Here is a 25,675-nt window from a genome sequence, read left to right as displayed (position 1 = left end):
ATAAAATATAATGGGAAAGGCCCTCTGTAGAGAAATGACCCCCTACCAGGAATTTCTGGTCACATTAATTGGAATGAGGCCAACATCTGAATTATGTATTGCCAAAAACAAAATGAAAAAAGCACTTGTGTTAATGCTTGTGATGCTTTTATGGACTAAGTAAGATGACAGTGGTTGGCTCAGGATATTGGTAATGAGACACACAGGTTTTTATTTCTGGATCACTAGTCTGACAGACTTTACGGAGAGAGAATCCTAATTGCAGTTCTTCTGTACAGTTAATTCTGCAGAATGGCCCTATTACTGTATTTATCCAGCTGTAATTGGTCTGTATTGTGCTTAAATGAGGAAAAATTGCTTCCTTACAGATCCTTGTCTGCATGGAAGATGCAATATAAAGCTAATACATCTTTAATGTAAGCAAAATGTGTCCCCAATGGAGAAGTCAGATGATAAATTAGAAGAATAGTTTTTTACATTTCTGGATTAAACCAGAATCAGAGCAGAGATGGGATTATGTTACAGGAAATAACTGTGCATGCTGACTAGCATTTGATATCTGCAATTGCTCGTTCTGAATAATTGTTCACTGAAAATATTGCACCTTTTTGGTCCAAACTTCATTAAGAGTTGAGATACTCAACAGATAAAATTTGCCCGTCTTGGGTTATAGCATTTTATACTATAAATCGCAAAGATTTAAGAGCATTTCATAGGTAATATAGTCTGAGTAGAAGGAGGTACAGTAATGATGGGCCATGTACCAAGGCTGCAGCAAATGAGACAGATGGATTCTATACTGAGAATAAGATGGAGAGTGAGAAATGGAGAACTAGAGAGGCAGTCAAAGAAACTCTCTAGGAGGAATGTTAGACTGAATGTCTTCCAACTCATACCACAAGATCAAAAATTTTGTTTGAAAATTTTTTGTTGCATTGTGATTTTCCCTCATTCTTGACTGTTTCCCAGTTTAACACTCGTACATTCTGCTACATGTACTGTTTACAAAAAGTTCTAAGACTTCATGAAACAAACCAATCGCAGCTTCTCCTATCCCTGCACAATTCAGTGTAATAAAAAGGTAGGGAGGCACAACACAAAATCAGTCCCATTTCTACAGGACTCTGAGGCTTGTCAGTTTAACATAGTTTGCGACTTCTTTATTGTTTTTTAATACTTAACATTTCCAGCTTAACTTTCTGTAGGAACAGAGCCAGACTCCTAATGGGATGAAAGCATTTTATGTTGCTGCTTAGCATCATAAATCTTGATCAATTTCCAGCACCAGTAGGCAGAATAGGGGTTGCTATTATTGGAAACTTGGAAAGTAAAATAACTAATATTCTGTTTATGCCCATTGGCCGTTGCTATAAACCAGCAGTTACTATATGATCTATATTAGCCTATTTTTGTTTGGCTGAGTGTTCACATGGAAACTGTGTAATGTAATATCATGGTATGATTTAATTACTCCTCGAGTCCATGTTTTTTTGAGCTTTTTATAGTACAGCTGTAGTCTTAGGAGTGTAGTCTTGGGGGTGAAAATTATTTACCCGAATTGCTATAAATGAATGATGGGAATGTGACTTAGACGAGTGTGTCTTGCTTTATAGATACAACGTGGAATGCCAGACTCTTGAATCTGCAAATGATATCGTGGTCCCATCTTTTGATGAAAGCAGGAAACACTGCATTTTTCAGGGCGATCTTTTGCTGTTCAGCTGTGCAGGATCCCATCCAAACCACAAACGAGTCTGCCCCTGCAGAGACTATAATAAGGGACAGGTTGCACTTTGTAAAGATTGTCTATAGCAGCAGCACCTTGCTTTAGTTTGCGGACAAACAAAGTGGTTTTGAGAGAACTACTTATACTTCCTGCACTTTTATCCAGTCTTGCTGCAGGCCGAGCAAATGCTGCCAAGCGGAATTCTCTGAGAAGAGGGATTCATGACGAACATCGAAATGATTTTTATTTTTTTTCTAAGTGAACACTTGCAGTGGAGCTCTTTGAAATCTTCCACCTACTCAAGGAGATGAGAAATGATGTTCCATGCTTTGTAACGATTTGGAGATCATGGCGAAGAACAGTTTGTAGAAAATTCTCAGACCCATCAAACTTTTTGTTGTTTTTTGGATGAAATAAGTGTTTTCTATTTTTTTAACAAGTTAAAACATCCTGTCATCATCAGCTAAGAATATGAACATCATTCCAGTACAAAACTGGGGAAAAAATGCGCTGGGGGGGAGGGTAGGGGATTTGACTACATTTATTATTGGGGCACTATTTTGGGTGCTGCTGCAGCTTGAATGGCTATAAAATGGTGCATTTCACAAGAACTTGGAACTACAAGATAACACAAATAACAATACACAGCTGCCTGCTCCCAGTCCTTTTTTAAATCCTCACGTACTACAAGGTACCATCTGCATCACAGCTACTGTACCGGAGCACTCTAAACAGGCAGCTCTGGGAATGTGAGGATCAATGGCTGCCAGAGTGTGACACATCCTGTTGTTGCTTGAGTGCTGATCATGATTGTGGCATACTCTGGTGTGGAACAGCCATGGAAGCATACGACCATTTTAAAATGGACTTGTTGTCATCAGTTTACTAGGTCTGTTTAGAGAGTGATCTTTGGAATTTGCCCATGCTTCTGTTGTTGTCTGCCTATTCAACGTACTGTGTGAAACAAAAAGTATTCCGCATCATTTGAGCAATATTTGATCCTCCGTTTGCTATACCTTACGGTAGTTAAAGCATGACTGCAAGATGGAGAAAGGATCAACTAACTATAAATTATTGTATCATAGGAATGTGAACAGTCTTCATTACAAGCTCTATTTTTAAAGAAGAAGATATTTTAAAGATTATGAGAGAAGGAAAACTTCTTGGGAAAAATTTTGTTGATCGCTTTTCTGGATTCTTTCTTTTTTTTAAATAGGCGGGCCAGTGGTGCATTTAAAAACTACAGTTAATTACCAAGAGTTTGAATTGAAATTCAGACTTGTTTAGAACAGTGAACTAAATCTTTTTAAATAGTAACATATCTTTTTTTTTTTTTTTTTTTTTTTTTTTTTTATATAAGGAGTAAATTTCTATTTTGTTGCAGCACAAGCTGACATGTTTGAAAGCACTGTTCGTGGCTGGGAAAAGTTATGTTAAATTAGAGGGAAATGAATTGCTTAGTCTGCAGTAGGATTTGAAAAAGACCATAGTTGCAGGTTTAAAACTTGGGTATATCCCAGTCATAACTGAAAAACCTCAATTTGATTTTTTTTCTCCCCTTTCTTTGTGAAGATTTAACAAGCACTACGTAGTCTCTCCATTAATGAAAGTATAGGCACTTTAATATTTTTCTCTAGACTATATCAGGTTCACTCATTTTTTTTTATATCCATCATTCATTATCTGTGTGAGAGTATTGAAGTCTCTCATGACCTACCAAAGACCAAATAAGGGAAACATGACTGAAACTGTCAAATTATCAAGAGAAGTTAACAGAAAAGTAAAAGTTCAGTTTCCAACTTGAGTGTAATTTCAAGTATGTTTAAATTCCCTAATTCAACACTCCCATTTCATTGTTACACAATGTAACAAGTACTGCAGACTAGATAGAAATTGGTGTCTAAATGATAGAGTATCCAGAAAGTATATATGGCAGGTGCCTGTGCAGCAGTGTTTATCAATAATAACTGGGATGTAATGATAGTAAAGCTTCTGTAATTGCAATAATTCTACAAAAATGGAACAAACTGGTTACTTATTAGGCATAATTTTGTATGAAAAGAAATTGAGCAGTTGTTGGGAGTGTCGCAGGCATTGTCTCTGTCAGCATGGATGCTGTTTGCATTGGCTTTTAATATCCAGGGAACTCTGATTCTTGGCTTTTTTTAGGATTGGAATCTGAGGTGCCTCAACAGTTCATTTTAGGTGTTCTCCATATTCTCCATATTCCTGATATATGATACAAGTACAGTCAGAAGAATCCCAGGCTTTAAAGAAAATATGCGCACCAATTTGGGCCTTATATCTGGCATTAACTTATTGGTTACAACAGAATCTGCCTTTTTGTGATGCAACCTGAGTTTCAGTAATCAGAAATATAAAAAGTTAGATGGAACATAACATCATACATTGGCAATAAAGACTTGTGCGTGCTTAAATAATCCAAAGCACCATTGCCTACTGTAATATAACAATTAGAAAACATTTGCTGTTTTAAAAAAAAGGCACTAAGCTGTAAATACACGCTTATTTCTTACCATTGTATGGAACACATTGCATAATACAATTTGTTTTGCCTCTAAAAATTGAGGATAGAGGATTTCTGCTAGTTTGTTGATACTGCCATCTCTGATGCACTATATTGTTCAGTAATGTAGTGCTGTCAGTGCAGCCTTAACCACAGCAGGGGGAGCTATGATCTCTGTAGTATTTGTTTATTTCTGAGCTACTGAATTTTGTTACTGTATATTGGAGAAAGGGAAGAGGAGGAGAGAAAACCATTAAGCTTCTTCCAGCGGCAGAAATAAATGATTTTTTTTGGTGGGAGGAAGGGGGGATAATCAGTAGGGCTACATCCTACTCCCACAGAGAATTTTGGGAATTTTGCTGTTCCCTTTAAAAGTCCTGCCCAATATGAGACATTTTCCAAGGACTTTGTTTTGTTGTTGGTGTGTCTAAACCTTGAAGATGCTGAGCTCTCTTTTCAAAAGTAAAAGCACTCTTACAATGTGCAGCTTCAGTTTTATTTTCTGAAAGAGAGAAGCATGTTAAATCATGGGAGATGACTTTCTGCATATGGATAGTCTTTGTTTTCAAATTCTGCTTTGCCTGCCTTGAAGACTTACTGGATAGAAAAAAACCTGAAGTTGCTATAAACATTTAGTTTTGTTTTTTTGTCCTGTGGTAATAGTCTTTAAATGTATAAGCACGTGGATTCTTGTACAACTGAACACGCCATTTTGCAAGTAAGCACTCAAGCAGATGTGTAGGGTATTATTTTAGAAATTATGAATCATTCACTAAAATTGTTGAACTAGATTGTTCCCCATTTTTTCTAAAATGTGGACACAATCTTCTGTCATAAACTCCACAATTAAGCTGAGTCTTTCCCCTCTTACTTAAGTAATGTATTGTCCACATACTGCACTTGAATGATGGCTTTGTGGAAGAATGATTGGTTATAAGATGAGATTGCATTAATGTATGTATTTTACTTTATTACTGAAAGTCGCACTTCCTTTTTCAGACTTCAGGTTTTTGCAAGAATTAATTTTGGATACACTGACCTGTAATTGACGGAAATCAGGTGTGTCAAAACTGAAGTATAACAATCATATTATAAGCTCATTAACATATCCGTCATAAATCAAAAAATTCTTTTGTTTTAAACTTTTGTATTTTTTGTATGTGACCTGATTTTTGAAAAATCTTATTCCTATGAGATTAGAAAACTTGAGAAAAGAATTTACATAATTTATTAAAGTTAACATAAAAGGCTTACCTTTGAAAGGTAAAGTTGGTAAATATACACTGTTTAAAAATGCCAATAAAAACCTCATTTATTTCATATATGCAAGTTGATTTGCACATGTATAACTACATAAGCTTTTTGCATATTTGCTTAGTTTTCTTTGTGGTTGTGTGTCTTTTGTTTCTCTCTTTGTAATTTATTAGTTACAATTGTATGTTTTGCTTAATGTCAGATTAAGTTACTTCTGCAAATATTTAATGTTTGTGCCTTTATTTTTGGATGGATGTTTGGAATGTGGGTACTGTGTGAACAAGTATAATGGAACGCTGACTTTAGGGTTTAAAAAAGGCCTTATTGCTATATAAATACTAAATGCGACTTCTAAAATGTTTTTTTAAATAGCTGAGAAAAGTTGTCTAGAAATATGAAGGAAAAGACATAACTGGTTCTTTGCAAAGAATCACCATTGTAAATGTAATATCCTTTGTTGAATATGTGTGGTCTGATGGGAAGATAGTGCATTGGAATGCAATATTTAAACATAGCTCTCTTGTTTAATGACCTTGGAGCAAAATAGATCCAGTATGCCCCACAAGAAGACAGTGAAGAGCTGGAAGTAGCTATTAAAATTGCCAAACATGAGTTTAAGGAAATGAGAGAGACACATTAAAGATTGTGAAGTACTCAGATACTTCAGTAGTGGGGATATATAAGATAGACATGAGTCTGGGTGCCTGAAAATGTTTTATTCATTTGCTGGCACTACTAGCCAGAATACAATCGTTTGTTTTTCATGAATATCTGATTTTATGCAATTAGAGTCCATAATTGAGAGGGAACTCAGGGTACTCAGCACCTGGCAGGCTCTTGGCAAATTAGAAATGTTTGTCTTTCCTGCAGGAAAAGGAGATTTTGAATAACTTATGATCAAATTTCAGTGTAGCAAGATCTAGTGGACTAACATTGGAAACGGGGGCCAGGAACTCCTAGGTTCCAGTTGCAGATCCATCACTGATTTCTGCATCATTTTGTAAGTCATTTATTGCCTGATTTTTTTTTTTTTTTCCCCCAGAGGTACTTAGCCCTCACAGCTTCCATTGACTTCAAATGGAAAATCGGGTCATTAACCTGTGTTTCTTTTCCCTCTGTACAATACAGCTTCTAATACGTATTGTGCTTGCATACCTCAGCCTGGTGGTGTGAGGATTTTAGCTTGTACTCCACTTTGAAAATGCACAATACAGTGCAACATAACTGCTGGTGTGCCCTGCCCCTTTATATGGCTCACGTACCCAAGTTACATAGATGATTTGGAAGCTTAGGGTTGCGTTTTTAATATATACAAGTCCAAATTGCTTTCTCAAGTATGTCTGGCTCACAGTGCATTTAGGGCCAGATTCTGTTCCCATCAAAGTCAATGGTGGAATGGACTTGAAAGGAGGCTGGATCAGATTCTGGTAGCTTTTGCATCCACCTCCTCCATTCTGTTTTCTTCAAATTAAGAAAGCAGCTACTCCCTTTAATAAACAGGAGGCACAGTTTGATGAACGGGATTAACAGTTTGATTCAAATGGGATAAAGGTTTCACATTTTAAGTTATTTTTATCAGTGATAGGCTCTCCTGTGCGTCTGTCAGTCATAAATGGTTCTGAATTGTTCACTGCTATGATGTATCTTTCTGCCATGACGCCTCGTTTATTTAAAAGTGTATATAATTTAATATTTTAAATAGGTTGAAGTTTTGTTTAAATATCCATGCACTGGGGGGTGTTTCAGTTTCTAAAGAAAAACGCACATGACAGATTCCTATTATGACAATCTTCAGTGGGAAGTGAGTGATGAGTTGTTGCTGTAGATCTGATTTTATTCAGATGTACTAGTTTTGTTGGCATGGTCACAAATATTGGCCTGGCTTTGTGATATTTGGGCCACAGCCACTTCACTTTTATCTCTTCATTAGCAGAGCTACATCCACTTCTGGTTCTCCTTTGTCCCACTGTCTTCGGGGCGGATCCAATCAATGAGATTTTGATTGGCATCAGTCTGCTTGGAACAAGAACAGGGAAGGCCTCTAAATAAATGTATTGGTGTTGCTGTAAATCCAGTCTTTCAATATATTGCTTTAAAATCTATTATTGAAACAAATATTTTCCTTCATATTTTTAAACTGCTTTATGGAAAAAATATTTTTTCAATTTGTTTGAAACTTTTCAGTATAATGCTATCTAATAGAATAAGAATGTGTCCACAAGATCAGCAAACTGATTCCTGAGCACGAGTGCAGACTGTAGGAAATGTATAGCAAATGCAAATGGCTGAAGCTTGGCTGTCTCCCATTGAGTTATCAATCCTATCCTTGCTCACAGAGCTAAATGTCTGAACACAGTTCAGCTACCACAAACCTCTTATTTATACTTGTACATGGCTTAATTTTAATTTGTCCTCTTATGTTAATACTCTTAAAAAACAGCAATACTACTTTGAGTCAGCAAACCCACTCTAACCCTTCAAGAACTCAACATTAATTTAATTAATGTAACATTGTCAAATAGTTAAGACCAAGTATTTGCTCTGCTTTAAACCCTAATAAAATAGGAATAACCTTAACATTCCAAACACAGAACCTGTTTTAAAAATCCACTTACTATAAAATCTGTAATGGCCTTCCATCTGCTGTCTGCAGGAGAGATGAATACTAGCGGTGGTCTAGACTGACAGTGTGTCCAACAGCGCTAACCTGGACTACCCATGTGAGTAAAGCTACTCATGTGCACAAGTTCTTTAGGATCATAAGGGTACATGTTGCGGCATTGCAATATTATGAACCCCTCCCTGTTCCTACTGAAGTTAATGGCAATGTGTCCATTGACTTCTGTGAGAGGAGACCATATGCATCACACTGAAAGTTCTAACCCTCTGGTGTCACTGTTAGAAAGCATGGAGCCAAATCCACTCCAACCCTCCCTTGTCCGCGCATCAAGGGTTCAGTGTTTCAAGGTACTGGACACTGGCCCTGATCTAACAAAGCAGTGGCTTAGCTTTAAGTAAGTGAATATCCTCATTGAGTCGATTGAGCCTACCCCATTTGCTTAAAGCTGAAGATGTTAAATGCTCTGCTAGATCAGAAGAGAAGGTACAGTACCTTGAGTGATCGAGCCTCATAAGAGCACAAAACACACAGGGCCAAATTCATCCCTGCTGCCACTCTGTTAGCTTCAGTAGGGTTATACCAAGAATGAATTTACTGCATTCATTAACAAATTTTTTGCTGTAATCATTGATGCTGGGAGACAATAAAAGAAAGTAACCACTTTGGTTTGTTCTCCCTAAGAAATATAGGGAGGAACAAGGAAATGCAGTATTTGCCAAGTGGAAAAGGAAATTACTAGGGTCAGAAATGTTACCTGGAAGATTCTGAAGCTATTCAAGAAAAGGTGGGTGGGCGAGTAAAAAGATAAATTTAAATACTATCATTAAGTATTTTGAGTTTTGAAGGACCTAATTCTGCTACCTTTGTTCACAGAAAATTTTGAAGTCAGTGGGAGATTTGCATGTACACGAGAACTTCAGGGTCAGGCTCACTTAATATGTTTTCATTTTTAAGTATCTCTTGAAATTTAGTTCTTTGCTTTTCTGAATGGTTGTGTTCCACTATATTAGGTTCAAGCGGTTTGATTCACATAGTACAAGTTGCAATGGCTGGTAACATATTGTCAAATTATTGAAATTCACTAGGATGGGATTCTTTAAAAATATGTAAATGTCTGAATGTGTATTTTAATGGCTTAGAACTACACTTTGATTTTGCTGTTGTAGAGAGAACTAAGGAGAACTTTATTTTTCAATAAACTTTTTCTTGTGTGATTTGGATTTGTGATTGTATATGTGCTTAAATGGGAATTCCACCAGCTGCAGTTTTTGCAAGGATCACAGCAATGTGATTTGCACTGCAACAGTTTGTGGGCTGCTCATATATCTGTCATGAAACTCTCTATTCAAAGGTGATTAAACAACAGTAAACAATTCTGTCTAAATGGATCCTGGCAGATAAGACAGCGAGGGAACCAGTTCTTTACATGAGATATTTCGTGAGGTGCGGGGGTATAAAATCTGGTATTTTTAATTTACCAAAATTTAGCAAAACAAGCTAAATATACAAATTGAAAAGATGAGATTTCATTTGAGGAAAGCACATCAGTAGCTGAATGTCCTCGGATTCTTGAAGGATTTTTATTACACAAATGTGGCAGTGGAGTTGCTATGACTTTAAGGCCTGGTCTACACTACACATTTATACCGATTTTAGCAGCATTAAACCGATTTAACGCTGCACCCGTCCACACAACAAGGCCCTTTATATCGCTATAAAGGGCTCCTTAAACCGGTTTCTGTACTCCTCCCCGATGAGAGGAGTAGCGCTGAAATCAGTATTACCATATCGGATTAGGGTTAGTGTGGCCGCAAATCGACGGTATTGGCCTCCGGGTGGTATCCCACAGTGCACCACTGTGACCGGGATGGAAAGCAATCTGAACTCGGATGCACTGGCCAGGTAGACAGGAAAAGCCCCGCAAGCTTTTGAATTGACATTTTCCTAGTTTGTCCGCGTGGAGCGTGTCTGTCAGCAGCGAGATCGGCGTGGCGATTGCAGCTCCCAAATGCAAAAGAAGTTCAGCATGGATGCGTACGGGCAGATACTGGATCTATTGTCACTTATGCGAGGAGACAATCTGTGCTCTATCAGGTCCGTCAAGAGACGAATGCCAAAGATTGAAACTCCAGCTTGTCAGAGTACTACAGGTGTTGGTGACAGCGTACGGAAGTCCAGAGATCAAATGAGCTCATGGAGAAGGGGATGAGGGAGGACTGAGGACTCCAGTTCCTCCACAGTCATCCCGCGTCTCGAAACATTGATTGCTTGTCCAACTGTCGGGTCAAATTTCCATGGGCTGGTTCAGAGAATCTCATTTACTCCCTCCCCCCGATTGAAAGACAGGGGAAAATCATTTCTCGACTTTATTTTCTATTCCATATGTCTACTGCATGCTGCTGTATGGACTGGGTGCATTGTCGCAGCAGCAGATCCTCTCTCCTCCTTCCCCCGGTGGCAGATGGTACACTGTGCAGTTAGAGCTGTAACCATCCTCTGTCGTCAGCCTGAGTGATGCTCCTGTGGCTGCCTCGAGGTTGAGGTCGGCCGGGGGCGCGCCTGGTAACAATAATGATCTGGTATTCCCGCAGATGGTACGATTACGGCTATGGTAGTCCTATACACTGGTTGCTGAACTCCGATTCAGCCCTCCCCCCACTTTGTCTAAAGAAAATTTCTGTACTGCACTGGACTATAACTACAGTTGGAATGCTGTGTGTCTTCTCTCCCTCAGCGTTTAAGTCTGCATGGACTTCTAGAGCTAGGCTGCTCCCCTCATTTCCTCTCTAACAAGTCAGATTGCTTCCTGTTTCTTCATTACTTTATTAGTTCATGCACATGGCCTTGGCATGTTAGCCCGATGTGGGGGGGTGAAATGTTGCAGCGCACCTTTGAATGCGATTGCGCTCTTCTGCTGATTACATGGATTGGCTGTGCTTTCTGGTTCTCTTAGTGGTTTATTGTACGATTGCCCATATTCGGTAGGTAGACTGACTCGTATTTTCTATGCAACAATGGACCTCAGCGGAAGTAGGCCAGCTCCCTGGCAGCGAGCAGCTATGTAAAATACTATTGATAACCGTATCTCATGCCAATTTACATGCCGCAGCTACAGCATGACTGGAAACTCTGTTACCTTGCAAAGGCATTGATCTTGATGTTGTTAGCGTCAGGACTCCTGCTGTCAGCGGCATCCAGGGTACAATACAGTAGAACAAAGGCATTATGGGCTCCAGTGGTTGCCTGTATTTATGGTGTCTGGCCAGGCAATATAGCTATGCAATGGTTCTGGTATCGCATATGTATTTTAATAGTTGACAATATTTTACCAGATACACCGGCATGTGTGTTTTGTCACCTCTGTGCATGGGTCATCACCCAGAATCAATGGGCGGGGCATTATGATTCAGGATAGCTACCACAGTGCAATGCTCCAGAAATCAATGCTAGCCTCAGTACATGGACGCACACCACCTAATTATTGTGCTTTGTGTGGCCACGTGCATTCGACTTTATACAATCTGTTTTACAAAATCATTTTATGTAAAATTGGAATAATCCTGTAGTGTAGAAGTACCCTAAGAGACTAATATGGCAGGTATTCACAGGCACAATAAGCCAAGTAGCTCCAGAAGAAGAGCTATGATCTCTTGGGTCAAATGCCCCCTTATTTTAAGGAGACTTTCTATGTATTTACATTTCAGACCTTAAAGAGCTTGTGAGTGTTCTGCAAATTTGCTTTTGCAACAAGTGACCAAGCTTGAAACTTTAGGCAACATGCTCAGCTAGTTTAAACTAGCATATCTCCATTTGATGTCAATGTAGCTATATCAGTTAACACCAGATGAGGATCTAGCCCCTTCTGTCTAATTTCCTGCATCATATCATGAGATACCACTAGTTGGCTGCTTATTGTATGTTTAAAGAGATTTGGAGTGTGAATTTGCCACAGATGATAGGTGCCAGATTGAGCACTCTGAAGACTGAAGTCCTCCATCCAGAAACTGGTACAGCGCCATATCTCTACAGCACAAACTTCTTACGCTACCCTGTCAATGTACCTCAGCTGTTACCCTTCTGCTGAGAGGTTAGTTCACTCTCCATTCCCTTTCACTTCTTGGTGTTCCGGCTGAGATCAGCAACAAGTTTTCCAATTGGGGTCAATTTCCGTGATGGCTTCTGCGGGGTGCAGATGTTTGTCCTTGGGGACTGGAATGGGACTGCCAACTCTATTTCTTCTTAGCTCTTGTTGCATGGTCAAGGGCCTGTGCAACTTAACCTATCCCTTCTCTGCTCTCCTTTCGCTAGCTCTATTTTGTTCCCTTTGCTCTGTCTGCCAAAGCTGCACACCTAACCTCATGCTTTGCTTCCCTCTTTCACTCTTGTTCCCAGGCCACTTTCCAGGAGGCCACAAGTTCCTTCAAATCTGATCTGCCAGGCCTCCACCTTTACTCTGTCAAAGGGTTTACAGTTTAAGGCAAAATCTAACAGCATGCAGTGGGGGAGACAGAGAATAACTTTAAGTAGGTTGTAGATGTGGGTATGCAGGAAGGTATGTTATCTGAATGGGTAGACCTTAAAGAAGAGAGGTTTTGAGGAGGGATTTAATGTACTTTGGGGAGGCTGGGGGAGGTGCTTTCTAGATCTCTCTTGCTGTTTGTCCCTATACATCTGGTGTGAACAATACGATTCTCTTTGGGATTGCTAACCTTTTCGGCAGTGCTAAAATGTGATAGTGAAATCCACTCACAAATACAATGAAGACCAGCTCTCTCTTGTCAATATTGTGTTTACTATTGTAAAAATGCCCACATATATGATCAGTACTAATAAATTATAAACAACTGTAATTTGCTGCTTTTCAAGTAATATAAAAAAGAAATCTCTCATTTTATTGCTATTAAGTTTTTCTTTTGAACTTTGATTTTTGTGTGTGTACAAGAAATGTAACTGGAAATCGTAGTAGTACAGAAATAAAAGTCAAATATGGATTCTTCTTCATGATGGTCCCTTGATGTATTCAAAATGTGCGTGTGCATGCGCCGGAGCTGGAAGATTTTAAACAACAGTGTCTATTGACCCACGTGATCATCTTAGGTTACCAAGTGTTCCAGGTGAGGTTTTAAGAGGCCATGTGGGGCAATGCACTCTCAGTTCCTTATCACGTAGTCGGAGTCAAATGATCTCTTCACGTGTTTGTAGTTTATATGAAAACTACTGTCTCTGTATAGTTCTACTTCTTTCGTTTTAGTCCTGTAAATAAAGTAATTAATTAGTGTACCTACTTGACCCTTACAGGGCCTCACCACACCAACTTGGAGGAATATGCCCGCGTTCCGGGGTTTAAAAACTACACCTCATGCCCTCATTCATTCTCCATGAGCGACAAGTACACTCAACATATACTTAGGACCCAAAGTATCAACAGTACCTGGTCTCATGACACCAATGGCTCATGTGGGACCCTTATCACCAGCCTTACCCATCGGTGGCCTAACACCATCCCACCCAAGCTCCTCCACTGGGCCTGATTGACTGGGACCTGGAAGAGGATCCAGAGCTCGACCTGGTACTGGTCCTGGCGGCAGCTGCCTCCTCTCCAGACAAGGCCCTGATCCCCCTGAGCCTCTCACCTCCTGATGACCACCATCAGTCCCAGGAGTTGCTGCAGAGGGTGAAACCTCGACCTAGGCATTCCGTTGGAGGAGGTCCAGAACCAACTTCATCAAGCGCTGGACATTCTCCAACCTTGGGGATTGGCATATGTAGCTCTGCCTGTTCAGGCCATCATGCAACCCGTACAGTGTGGCACAAGCCAGCATCCTGTGCTCTTATGCCCAAGAGGGTGATATGCAGGTACTTTGTGCCGGCTAAAGGGGCTGACTTTGTTTTCCCTCCCTTTGTTTTCCCTGGTAGTGCATGTGGCCACAGAACACTCACACCAGCACTCCTCTACCTCCATTCCTCCGGATAAGGCAATGAAGCATCTGGACCTTATGGGCCACAAACTGTACTCCTCCACGTCCCTGCAGTTCCACATCTCTTAACTACCAGGTTCTGCCAGTGAAGTATGATTTTAATAATTATGCCAAACTGGCAGCATTCTTGGAGGACATCCCACAAGACAAACATAAGCAGTTTCTATCCTGCTGGCCTGATGCTGCCTGATGGCCAAGTTTGGCCTCTAAGCCATGGTAGGTGCAGCAGACACATCGTCCTGGTCCCTGGCTGTGGGAGTGGTGATGATGTGGGAAGCATGGCCCCAATCGTCTGGGTTTCCCAGGGAGTCCAGTCCACCATCCAGGACCTCCCCTTCAATGAGGACAAGTTATTATCCACTAAAATGGATGATGTTCTACGCTCTCTAGAAGACTTGAGGGTGACCCTCTGTTCCCTCAGGATTTACACTCTGGCCCCCCACCACTGGCAATCTCTGCAATCTGTGCAATCCTACCCACCATACAAACCCAACCGACTGTTAGCACCCCCGATCCCAGTGCTCACGACCATCAGCTACTGCCACACTTCGGCACCAAAAGAAGGCCCAATTTGACACGTCCCTGGCAGATGTCCCCTGGCACAAGAACTGCCATGCAGCAACATGGTGCTCCATCCATACTTTCACAGCGGACTACGCCATCAACCAGTGGGCAGCCATGGGATGTGCCATCCTGGAGCAGGCTTTACCCATCGTGTCTTTGCATCCACTTCCAAGCTGGTCACTGCTCCATACTCATCCGCATTTGGAATACAGATAGGGACCATCACTCAAAGAAGAGGAGGGAGGTTACTTACCTGTAACTGGAGGTTCTTTGAGATGTGTGGTCCCTATTTCTATTCCAGTACCTGCTCACCATCCCCTCTGCTGTGGACTGCCTAATCAGTGGTAAGAGGCTGACTGAGGATGCATTGTCCCGCACAGCCTCTTATAACCTGGCCTGGAGCACGTGGCAACGTAAGATGCCCGTGCGTGTCAACAGACACTGCTGCTGAAAACTTTCATCTCCGGCACATGGCACGCATGCACACTCGTGTTTAGAATACAAATTGGGACCACACATCTTGAAAAACTTCCAGTTACAGATAAGTAACCTCCTCTTGCTGTTACCTAACCCACTTTTCATCTATTTTGACGAGTACTATATAACACTGCAAAAACCTATAACAGTACTCAGACCCAAGTTATGATGTCAATTTCTATGTGTCTGTTTCCCAGTGTTCTTCCACTGATTAGTAACATCACATTCAAATTTGCTCAAATAAGTAGTATTTGTATTTAAAAAACAAATGTTAAGTGGTGAACACAAGAAGAAATTGCATGATGCCTGCAAGTTGTCATCTTGCCTTCCATCTGGCTCCAGCTGTATGTTTTATCCATTAGTTATATTAAATAGTTTAGTTTGTCATGGCTATGTGAACACATGTGGTGATCTTTTTCTGCTGCTGATTCCTGTCCCTGCTCCTCAAAGGACCTTTCTTCCATGCCATAGAACTGTTTCCATTTCAGGGAAGTAAAGCATGTGTGTATTAATGCAGTTACCCCTCATGCTTAATCTTTTTAGCATGCATCCCATCATTCTGGATTAAAACAGATGCAAAACTAATCTGGCATTGTTGCCCACCAATGTATCTAGGTGCCAAAGCATTAAATGTTTGCTAGCATCAAATTGAATTGTTAGTAGTGTGGTGACAATAGAGCCTTATTTTGTGTGCTTGGGAACTAACCATGAAAAGTAGGTCACGTTTTCAATAATGACTGTTACAAGCAGGTGCAAGAGAACCAGGGAGAGAAATTGAATTAGTCGAAGCAAAAATGGGCTGGATGAATGGACTATAAAATGGATAGAAAGCTGGCTAGATTATCGGGCTCAACGGGTAGTGATCAACGAGTCAATCTCTAGTTGGCAGCCGGTATCAAGCGGAGTACTCCAGGGGTTGGTCCTGGGGCCGGTTTCGTTCAACATCTTCATTAATGATCTGGATGATGGGACGGATTGCACCCTCAGCAGGTTCTCAGATGACACTTACGATGGGGGAGAGGTAGATACACTGGAAGGTAGGGATAGGGTCCAAGTGACTAGACAAATTAAGAGGTTGGGCCAAAAAAATCTGTGAGGTCAACAAGGACAAATGCAGAGTCTGCCACTTAGAAAAAAAAATCCCATGCACCGCTACAGACTGGGGGCTGATTGTCTAAGCAGCAATTCGCGAAATGCCTGGCGATTACAGTGATGAGGACTGGCATGAGTCAGCAGTGTGCCCAGGGTCGGCTCTAGGCACCAGCTGTCCTGGCCTCCAAGGGCGGATTCCAGCCCTTTGGGCAGCACTTTGTTTCGCAGTGGGACCGCGCTTGTTTTTCTTTCTTTTTTTCTTTTTTTTTTTTTGCTTGCCAGCAAAACAACCAAGAGCCAGCCCTCAGTGTGCCCTTGTTCCAAGAAGGAATGGCATATTGGCTGCCATTAGTAGATACATTGGCCACAGATTGAGGACTGTGAGACAACATCTGAGTATTGTGTCCAGTTTTGGGTTCCCCTACTACAAAAAAAGATGTGGACAATTGTCGGAGAAATGCTCGGCTCAGCGGGCAACAAAAATGATCAGAGAGCTAGAGAACTGGCTTGTTTAGTCTGCAAAAGAGAAGGGAGGGGGATTTTGAATAGCAAGCCCAGTTACTTGCAAGAGGGGTCCAAACAGATGAGCTAGGCTGTTCTCAGTCGTGGCAGATGACAGAACAAGGAGCAATGGTCTCAAATTGCAGTGGGGGAGGTCTAGGTTGGATATTAGGAAACACTATTTCACTAGGAGGGTGGTGAAGCACTGGAATGGGTTACCTAGGGAGGTGGTGGAATCTCCATCCTTAGAGGTTTTTAAGGCCTAGCTTGACAAAGCTCTGGTTGGGATGATTTAGTTGGGATTGGTCCTGCTTTGAGCAGGGGGTTGGACTAAATGACCTTCTGAGGTCTCTTCCAACCCTGATCTTCTATGATTCTATCCCAAGGTTGGCCTTATGGAAGTGAATGTAATTGGTGAATGAAATGAGGAGGAGATGAACTATGGTGCACACTTTCCACCTTGACGTCCCTTTTGGAGATTCTTAAAAGGAGACTTTGGGGGAAAAAATTCTCATCTCACCTTTCCTGACTCCAGCACAGAAGGAGCAGACCTGACCGGAGGATTTTCTTTCCTGGGGGAAGTCATCGGGCCTTGCTCTTGTTTAAGGAACTTTGCACTTCACCTGTGAGTCCCGAAAGTCGTCATGACATCCAGTCCTCAGCCCATCAGTGGGGATACCTGATGTCAGTGCTGCAGAGGCTCCATTCAGATGCATGTAAGATCCTGTTCTGTCTACCTTCCTTTCACGTGTTGCTTTCTGCCTTCTCCCTCCTTTCCGCTCTCTCGACTTCACTGAATCCTGAAATCAACTGTATTGTGTGCATCAGCCCAGTGAGATGAGACAGGCCATCCAGCCGTTCTCTGTTTGAGGAGAACAGAGTCAAACAGATGATATTCCTGACGAAAATGTGAGCCAGAGTCCAGAGCAACTGGTGTTGTGGCCGACTTGCAAGCCTAAAGCATCCATTCGTGACTGACCAGCTGCCCAGTTTTCCAAGAACATCAACAAAAGCTGTTTCCCCCACCTTGTGTCTGTGTGTTTGTAAAAAAAAAAAAAAAAAAAAAAAAAAACAGGAAAAGTGAATGCCCTGAACACATAGGGCTGGGAGTAAAATTAACTCTTTCCTTTTCATCAAAGAAGAGTTGTTGGTAAGACTGATATTTTGTCTCCAAAAGGAGAGAGTCTTTAATACATTTTGATTGTTGTTCATAATTACTCAGTTTCAGCTTTTCCTTGTTTTGATTTCTATTTCTTTGTTCTTTGATCAGTAAACTTCCAACTTTAGAACTTTGGGTGTTTGCCAAGAAACTACGCAAACCAGAAAAATCCTGAACCTTTGTAATACTGTTTCAGTATTGGACAGTGAAAGAGTTTTATTAAACCTTTAACTCCTTTGACACTTGAGATCAATATAACAGTGTACACTGTTCATCCCTTGATTTGGCTAGATTGGAGAATGATTTTAACTCTTTTACAGCTCATCCCCTAACTGTTCAGCTGTTTATATTATGGAAAGGCTTTTGTGAAATGGTGTGTTTTCAAACAGGATGTGATGTCAGTTAGATGGGCAGAGGTGCAACCACATAAGAAAAAATGTGCGTAAGGTGGGACCTGGAGTGGAAATACACATCTTGCTGCTGTACTGAAAATGATACAGGGGGCAGGGGTAGGACAGATCTTTGCCCCCTCTTGCACCAGTGGTTTCACCTATAGGCCTGGTTTCAGTAAGATCTTATCCAACCTGGTGTGGATCCCTCCACCAAGTCCTCCCTGCCTGCAGCTCCCAAAAGCCTCACTCTGAATCTGACAGGGTCATCATCGATATGGGTCAGGACTGAAGAGTTGACTCTGAGCTCCATCCATTCTCCTCCATGGGAGGACATTGCAATTCAGGCTGAGTTGTCCCAGTGCATTAAACCTCTAAGCCCATCATTGTTTTTCCTTATGTGGAATTCCTGATCTTGCTAATTTGGTTAACCTTTGAGTTAAACAGGTTTTGTATTAAAATTTTGGGGGGATGGATGTTAATATGCTACTGAAAATCATGTGCTAATTGCACTGGTTTAAACAGGCATAGTATGGCAGGCACTGTAGAGGCCTCATACATATAGGCATGAACTCCACCTCCTGTTGTTTATCCTACAGAGGCCTCAAATCCTGCTGAGCTGTATGCTGTCTTTCTGCTGTGAAAAAACGGGGATTCGTTCACTACTGGATACTGATTCGAGGCAGTTGCTGCAACAGGTAAAAATAAAAAATTATTGAGCTGCTGACGCAGTGCTCTGGAGAAGGGAGAGTTTGCAGGCTCCAGCCTGGGCTAGGAGCTGGTTGCTTCTGATGCTCTCACAATACTGGTGTTGCTCTGCTCCCATCACTGAGATGCTTGGAGAGAGGCACAGTCCAGCTGCAGCCCACTGCCTGCCATTCCTGCATTTCAGCAGACAGCACATCTTTGCCAGAGAATCCTCATGCTAAACAGAAATACACCAATGCAGTAAAAAGGGTTTCTGCAGACCCTGTAGGGAAAGAGTTTCTTCAGAGTTCGGGGCTCCTCCTAGTAGCAGCCATTATTGATTGTGGTATTAATAATTAAAGCTTCATATTGTCAAAGCAATACCAGTACAAATGCTCACAGCATCCCCTTGAATCATCCCCATTCTACAGATGGGAGAAACTGAAATGTGTGAATTGTTCAAAGTCACACATGGTGGGATTTGATTCAACCCACAGGGAGCAGGGCAGTGAAAATGGGCTGTTTGTGTCTTTAGGGGCAGCTGAGACAGAGACAGAGAGGTCACCTACCAACACCCTTTCTTGAGATAGGCAGCTTCAATTTCTAGTTTGGGCTCCATAGAAATCCTAAAGGCAGAGGCTACCAAGGAGATTGGGTAATTCAGGGAGCCCTACTCCTATCCCTTCCTTTGCCAGTCCTGCAGAGCCCAGTGTGCTCTGAGGTTCCCAGACTGGCTGACTTGAGCAAAAGGTAAAGACTGTTTCTACTTCTGTGTCCACCAAATACACACTCATGATGCTATCGAGACTCATGATATCTGGTGTTTTGCTAAAAGCCTCAGTTCCTGGATTCATGTGATTGTGAGAGCCCAGCTTTCATTGTTTTTGTTTTGTTCTAATTTAAGTGTCCAGTCCTCATGGTTGAGGAGAAAAACTTGAAGTCTCATGGCTTTTTGGAGCCTGACTCATGATTTCTGGAGGCATGGTGGGGTTGGCTGAACTGTGGACTTTCTGCCGGTAGGACTTGCAGTGGGGTTCTGATGACAGAATCAAGTCAGTCTTAGCACTGGCTTATCTGGCTGCTAGCCTGGTGCTCATGCACTAGGCTATTGGCTGTCGTCAGTACTAGTGCACTATCTCCATACTGACCCACTGTGTCATCCAGTTTAACTCAGGCTTGTGTGAGACACATAAATGGCACTGACCCAGTAAATGCAGTTCTTGTACTTGCTACCTATTTTGAATTGGCCTGGTGTATACAATAGCTTGTTGTGATGAGGCAAAGGGTTAATGACTTTCAATATAGACTTAAATCAATGAGTAGCATCCTTCTGATGTGGGAGACTTTTAATGCTATAACGCGTGTGCTTTTTAAGACGCAAGATCACAAAGCAATTACACTGATTTGGAAAGCAGTGTCATTATCCCTGGGGGGGAAAAGCATTTTCTATTTACTTGCTAAACAGATTTAGAAAAGTGATAGGCCTTCAGCAGAGGAATTACTTAAAACCTACCTTCCAGGGGCTCTGTGGACTTAATGTCTTTGGTTGGTCTCTCAAGTCAGTTATGTCTGTGTTTGTCCATCCTTAACCTGGTGGTGTACTGTGTGCCCCCCCAATCAGTAGGTGGCCGGCTCCCAGAGAGGATGCAGTGTTGAGCAGAGCAAGTGGCAGCACCTTGTGTTTGAAGTTCAAGAAATAGCAAGTTTGTTTCCCAATCAATACACTATCATAGGAGACTTGAAAACTGAAAGTGAAGTCATCCCTTGGGAGAGGTGCTGGACTGATAGCCTAGGGAGCGAGCGTCTTTGGCAGGACAAGCCTCCACACTTGGCCCGTTGTCTCTCAACACTTACCAGCAGGTCCATCCTCATTCATTACTTGGCCCCTCTGCTGGTACTGCCAACAAGGAGGCCAAATGTAATAGTGCTTTTTATTCCATGGGCATTAGGGATTGGACTGGATGATATTAGCTGTGGACCCAGGCTGAAATGTGCATCTGGAGTCTGTTAAGGTTCATATATGGGGTTTTGCTTCAAACCTGTTTCTAGAACAGAATGTTTTGTAGGGAACATCCTAGACTTATGACTTACACACAGATAAACATGCTGCTTCCTTTCATGCCATTGTTGAATAGAGGACAATGGGAGATGGGGATGTGTGTGGGCAAATGAACACAGGATGTTAGTGCACTTTTCCTAGCTGGAGAGCTGGGTTCAAAAATCTGACTTTAGGTAAAAATGGAAGTGAATGTAATTTGTGATTCAGTTTCTCTGTCATTAAAAAAGAGGATAGCTAGGCAGTAGTGCTTACCTACCTCACAGGCCTGCCTGAGGGTATGTCTACACAGCAATTAAACACCTGCAGCTGGTCTGGGTCAGATGATTGGAGTTTGGGCTGCAGGGCCATAAAACTGCAGTGTAGACATTTGGGCCTGGGCACGAGCCTGGCTCTGGGACACTGCAACTGGGACAAAAAGGCCTACTGATAGAACTCATGGACTTAAACAAGAAAAGTGTAAAGCACCAGAAATCAATTAACCGAAATTGGTGCGTGAAAAATTAGGCCCAATTCATGGACAAAAATGAGATTTATTCCATGCTGCCCTCCCTTTTGGGGTCCCTAAAGAGACTTTGGAGAGAAAAATTGGCTACTAGAGCAAGCTTGAGCTTTACCATTATAGCTGCCACTCCCACCACCTCCTGGGACCCCAGACCTTCATCCTAATCCTGAGAGATGTTCTGACCAGACTGGGCCAAAGAAAGATGGACCCAGATGACACCGTCGCCTCCACTGCCTGAAATCAGAACACCAGGTGGGATGTTGAAGCTTTTTCTCTTCCTGCCCCCGCAATCCAATTACACCTTCTCCTTGCCTAGCTTATTCCTTCTTTTTCCTATCCCTCTCCTTTCTCTTTCTGTGTAATGAGAGTCTGGCTTAGCCAACCAAGATTGCATATTTTGCAACAGTGCTGTAAACCTAGAAGAAGCTAAATGCAGTGCCCTGAACAGCCCACTGCTAACGCAAGTTTACCAGGTCTCCAAGTAGCTGATAAGACCATGTACCATGCCTGTGTTTTTTCCAGCAGTAAGGTTGCAAGTGAAAATCAGCACCAGAGACAGAAGCTGCATTTTCTATCTTTGGGGTTCTTTTCTTGCCCCCTCTTTTCCCCGACTTGTTTAGTCTTTTAGGAAATAGGATTGAACTTTAACAGCAGCAACAACGACAGCTGCAGCCCATCTCTACTAACTCCTTCTCCTTTCCCCAAAAGGACAGTTATTACCATCTCGAAGAGACTGTCCGGCAGGTTTCCCCACCTCCCAAAAAACTCTCTGGCTAAAGGGAACAAGGGATGTGAAAGGAAAAGCCTTGTTTTGTACTTTACTTTTTAAATTATTTAATTGTTTTTTTTCTTGTCAGTATCTGTAATAAAAGGTTCATATGATTTTTAAAGGTGCATTTGCCATGGTAATGAGCAGGCTGGGGTCTCTGTATATCGGACCATGAACGTTGTTTAAAGCTGTCTAATGTTGGACAGTGACTGTGTTACGTTAACACCTTTGATTCTTTGGGCCCTTTATTCCATCTAAATTAATACAATATTGGGTATTGCAGAACTGCTGCCTAGGATGGCATAATGTGCAGTCTCTGTTCAAGAGAATCAGTGTCATACCCAGAATATCAGCTATTAAGGTGTATTTGCAATATGCACTATGACAGATTTTACCATGGGCCAGTCTTCACTTACTGCTATAGCCAATGCTCTGAGATCTTTTTTTGTACGAACACCGACGTTTCTCTCTCTGACACACTTGTGTGCGCACACATTTCCCTAGAATCACCTTGAACTAGGGCCATTTTATGTTAACAACTTACTCCAGCAGCTATGATCAACAAAAGAAATCTGGCCAATATAATTCAACTTCAGCATTAAGGGTGAGATTTTTCAAATGCACTTAAATGACTGAAGAGCATAAGTCCCATGGAAGTCAATGGCACTTGTGCTCCCGAATTACTTAGGCTTTTTTGAAAATCCTGCCTTCTATTAACTTCTCTGGAAACAGGCTCAGGCTCTCCGTTTTTTGTTTCCTGGACTCCAATCAAGTGTTGATTATGTAACTTTTCTAAGATCCAGATAACAGATGTGTAATGAACAAAACAAAATAATACTGATGATTTTGCTAGCTGTTTTACTAGCATGGGGTTTTTTTTGTACATTAAATAAGCAATTATCTCTTTCACTACTGCAACGTCATAAAAATTACCCTTTAAGATGAAGTTCAATCTCTCACAGAAGAATACACACAAACTGTGATAGGTTTAGCTTCACTTCTGAATACTAGAATGTCTCTCCATTGCTACTCTGTTGGTTTTTTCCTCTTAAAGATCAAAATATCATCACAAGTAGATTTTGTTTTGTTTTGTTTTGTTTTGGGGGGAATGACTGGCTCCTGGATGATCACAGATGGCCTTTCAAGCACCTATGACAATTCAAAATCTGCTGGAAATTAGTTTAATTTAAAAAATGCTAAATAGGAATTAATTACACTTTCTTGAGGGGTCAGTCACAGATCATGTTTGTGAACTACATAGCCAAGGATATAATCCTGTTTGTATCTACATATATCTTTTTATCAGAAGCATTTCAAAGTTCTAATTCAGAGACCTCTCCGTTGTTCACCTTTTAACATCTCTTCTTTCACAACAGCATGTCTCCAGTCGTATGCTCCTGTTTACATCAAGTACTAGGCAACGCTGACAAGCAAAACAACTTTCAAGGTAGTCCTTGACTGAAAAGATTGATTTTCTTCAGTGCATCCAAATGTTAGTGACTTCCATACCAGAGGTAGTGACATTAGAAGCTAGGAAGTGGCTAACTCTTCTCTTGCTCTAGCACCTTCCCCTGAAGTATCTGGTACTGGCCATTGTTAGAGTCAGGAAACAACTAGATGGACCTCAGGTCTGATCCACTAGGGCCATTCCTATGAAAAGTAGTGAGGCTGAAGAGAGCAGAGCACTGATGTCACTGAAGAGGCAGAAAAGGACCTTGCTAGCCATGACGAGTTCTCCCGCTACATTCAGTCTGTGGTTCGACTGAAGAATATTTATGGGTAGGGCACTTAAATCACCTGCTCTTCTCAATCAGCATCTGCTCCATCAATATCTACAAGGAGCTCGAAGTTACCAAAGAAAAAGGATGATGGAACAATAAGCGGGACTAAGCAAAAGCTTGATGAATGACTTCATTTAGTTTGTTCTTTGGAAAATAGTTTCTGGCACTATCCAAAAGTAATGCATTATTAAAGACTCTGCCTTATGCCAAGTGAGGCTTTTATTCTTGGCATATGTAGAGATCATCAAGGGCAAGGCAGTGTTTTGCTAAGCTTTTGTTAAAGTAATAAGTAAAAGTAACTGTTAGTTTTAATACTCGGTAATGATTATAACTGGGTACAGATATCATAGAATGTTGGAAAATAGGGGCAAACTGCATGGGAAAGGAAAACTAGGGTATGTCATGAAATAAAGGAATGTGGAGATTTTCCTGACTCTGGTAACAGACTATGGTGTGTGTGAGGGGCGTGTATATATACATGTTTAGCAGTAAGTTAGTATTTTTGGCACAGAATACCCTGAATTTGCATCCTTGCATTAGATAAATTAATCAATAAATGCATCCTAACACTGGGGTAACTATTAATGGACCACAGTACAAATTTGCATTGCTTTTTTATGTAAAAAAAATCCAACCTATGGCAAATCCACTGCAATATGCTACTGCTTTTGTGGAGGTTTGTCCTGTACTTTGTTACCTGGTGCTTACTTTAACGGTTGTGCTCCTATCTCCCTGTGATGCTGAAAAGTGCTGTATGTACTGCTGAATGGCATGTAATGATGTTTAATATTATGCAGTGGCAGTATGGATATTACTATTACTATTCAGGACTGAAAAAAACTTTGTTTACAAAGCACTGTACAGACTTGAACTAACCCAAATTAAGTACAAAAGACCTAAGTGCTAGAGAATGAAAATCCAATTCACAGTGAAAGATGCGTTTTTCTACCCCATGTTTCCTCCATACAGAACAATTGGGGGAAACAGAAGACTGTAAACCACTCCTGTAGTAGCAGAGCAATATGAATTAGGTATAGTAGTCTTCACTTCCTAATGAAGAACTAGTGGGGTTTTGTGCTGTTTAGCAGCACGTCCCATCCCAGAGGGAAGGAGTGAACTGATTAATTTGTTTTCAGTTGTGTGTGTACAGATCCTTCTAAATCCTAAGATTGTAACTATGAAAGGGGCAAGAGTGGAATGCCAGGGGCTCTTGCCACTCCCAGTGACAACTTACAGATTTCCTAGGAAAGCATGGCCAGAGGCTACATTACTTGTCTGTATCTGTCCCCTAAAGTAGGGGACATTTTGGTGGGGGGAAGTAGTGCATCTGCTTAAGATTGCTGGGAGTGGGCAAAGTAACAAGTGGCAGAGAGATGCTGTGAAGGCCTCTGTGAAGATGGCCTTGTGCCCCCTTGCCAGAGATTCCCAAACTCTACATTTGTGGGCCTGCCCCCTCAGTGTCTCCTGGGGATGGGGGGGCCAGACCCCACTCTCCTCAAAGGAAGAATGCAGAAGAAACCGAGTGGAACCTCAGAAAAGCTTGACAGTGTTTAGGCTGATGGTGCATTGAGACCCATTCTGTCATGCTGA

The 25,675-nt window shown here is 41.5% G+C and overlaps 1 protein-coding gene and 1 long non-coding RNA gene across 2 annotated transcripts in view; both read left to right on the top strand.

Moving 5' to 3' along the window:
* The window catches only part of MGAT5 (alpha-1,6-mannosylglycoprotein 6-beta-N-acetylglucosaminyltransferase), a 208,607-nt gene extending 205,531 nt beyond the window's left edge, over positions 1-3,076 (top strand). The window contains exon 17 of the mRNA XM_032782597.2: positions 1,614-3,076. Coding sequence (XP_032638488.1) covers positions 1,614-1,812 — 199 coding nt within the window. The 3' untranslated portion in view covers positions 1,813-3,076. The remainder of the gene's footprint in view (positions 1-1,613) is intronic.
* A 15,820-nt stretch (positions 3,077-18,896) lies between these two features.
* LOC116826078 (uncharacterized) lies at positions 18,897-23,811 on the top strand. Its single transcript, XR_004373995.2, has 3 exons — positions 18,897-18,985; positions 21,656-21,787; positions 23,681-23,811. It is a non-coding gene; the product is annotated as an uncharacterized LOC116826078 (long non-coding RNA).
* Positions 23,812-25,675: the final 1,864 nt, after the last annotated feature.

Source organism: Chelonoidis abingdonii, chromosome 10 (genome assembly GCF_003597395.2).
Source record: "Chelonoidis abingdonii isolate Lonesome George chromosome 10, CheloAbing_2.0, whole genome shotgun sequence".
Classification (NCBI taxonomy): Eukaryota; Metazoa; Chordata; order Testudines; family Testudinidae; genus Chelonoidis; species Chelonoidis abingdonii.
The sequence above is the reverse complement of the archived record's forward strand: the minus strand, read 5'-3'. Positions and strand labels throughout refer to the sequence as shown.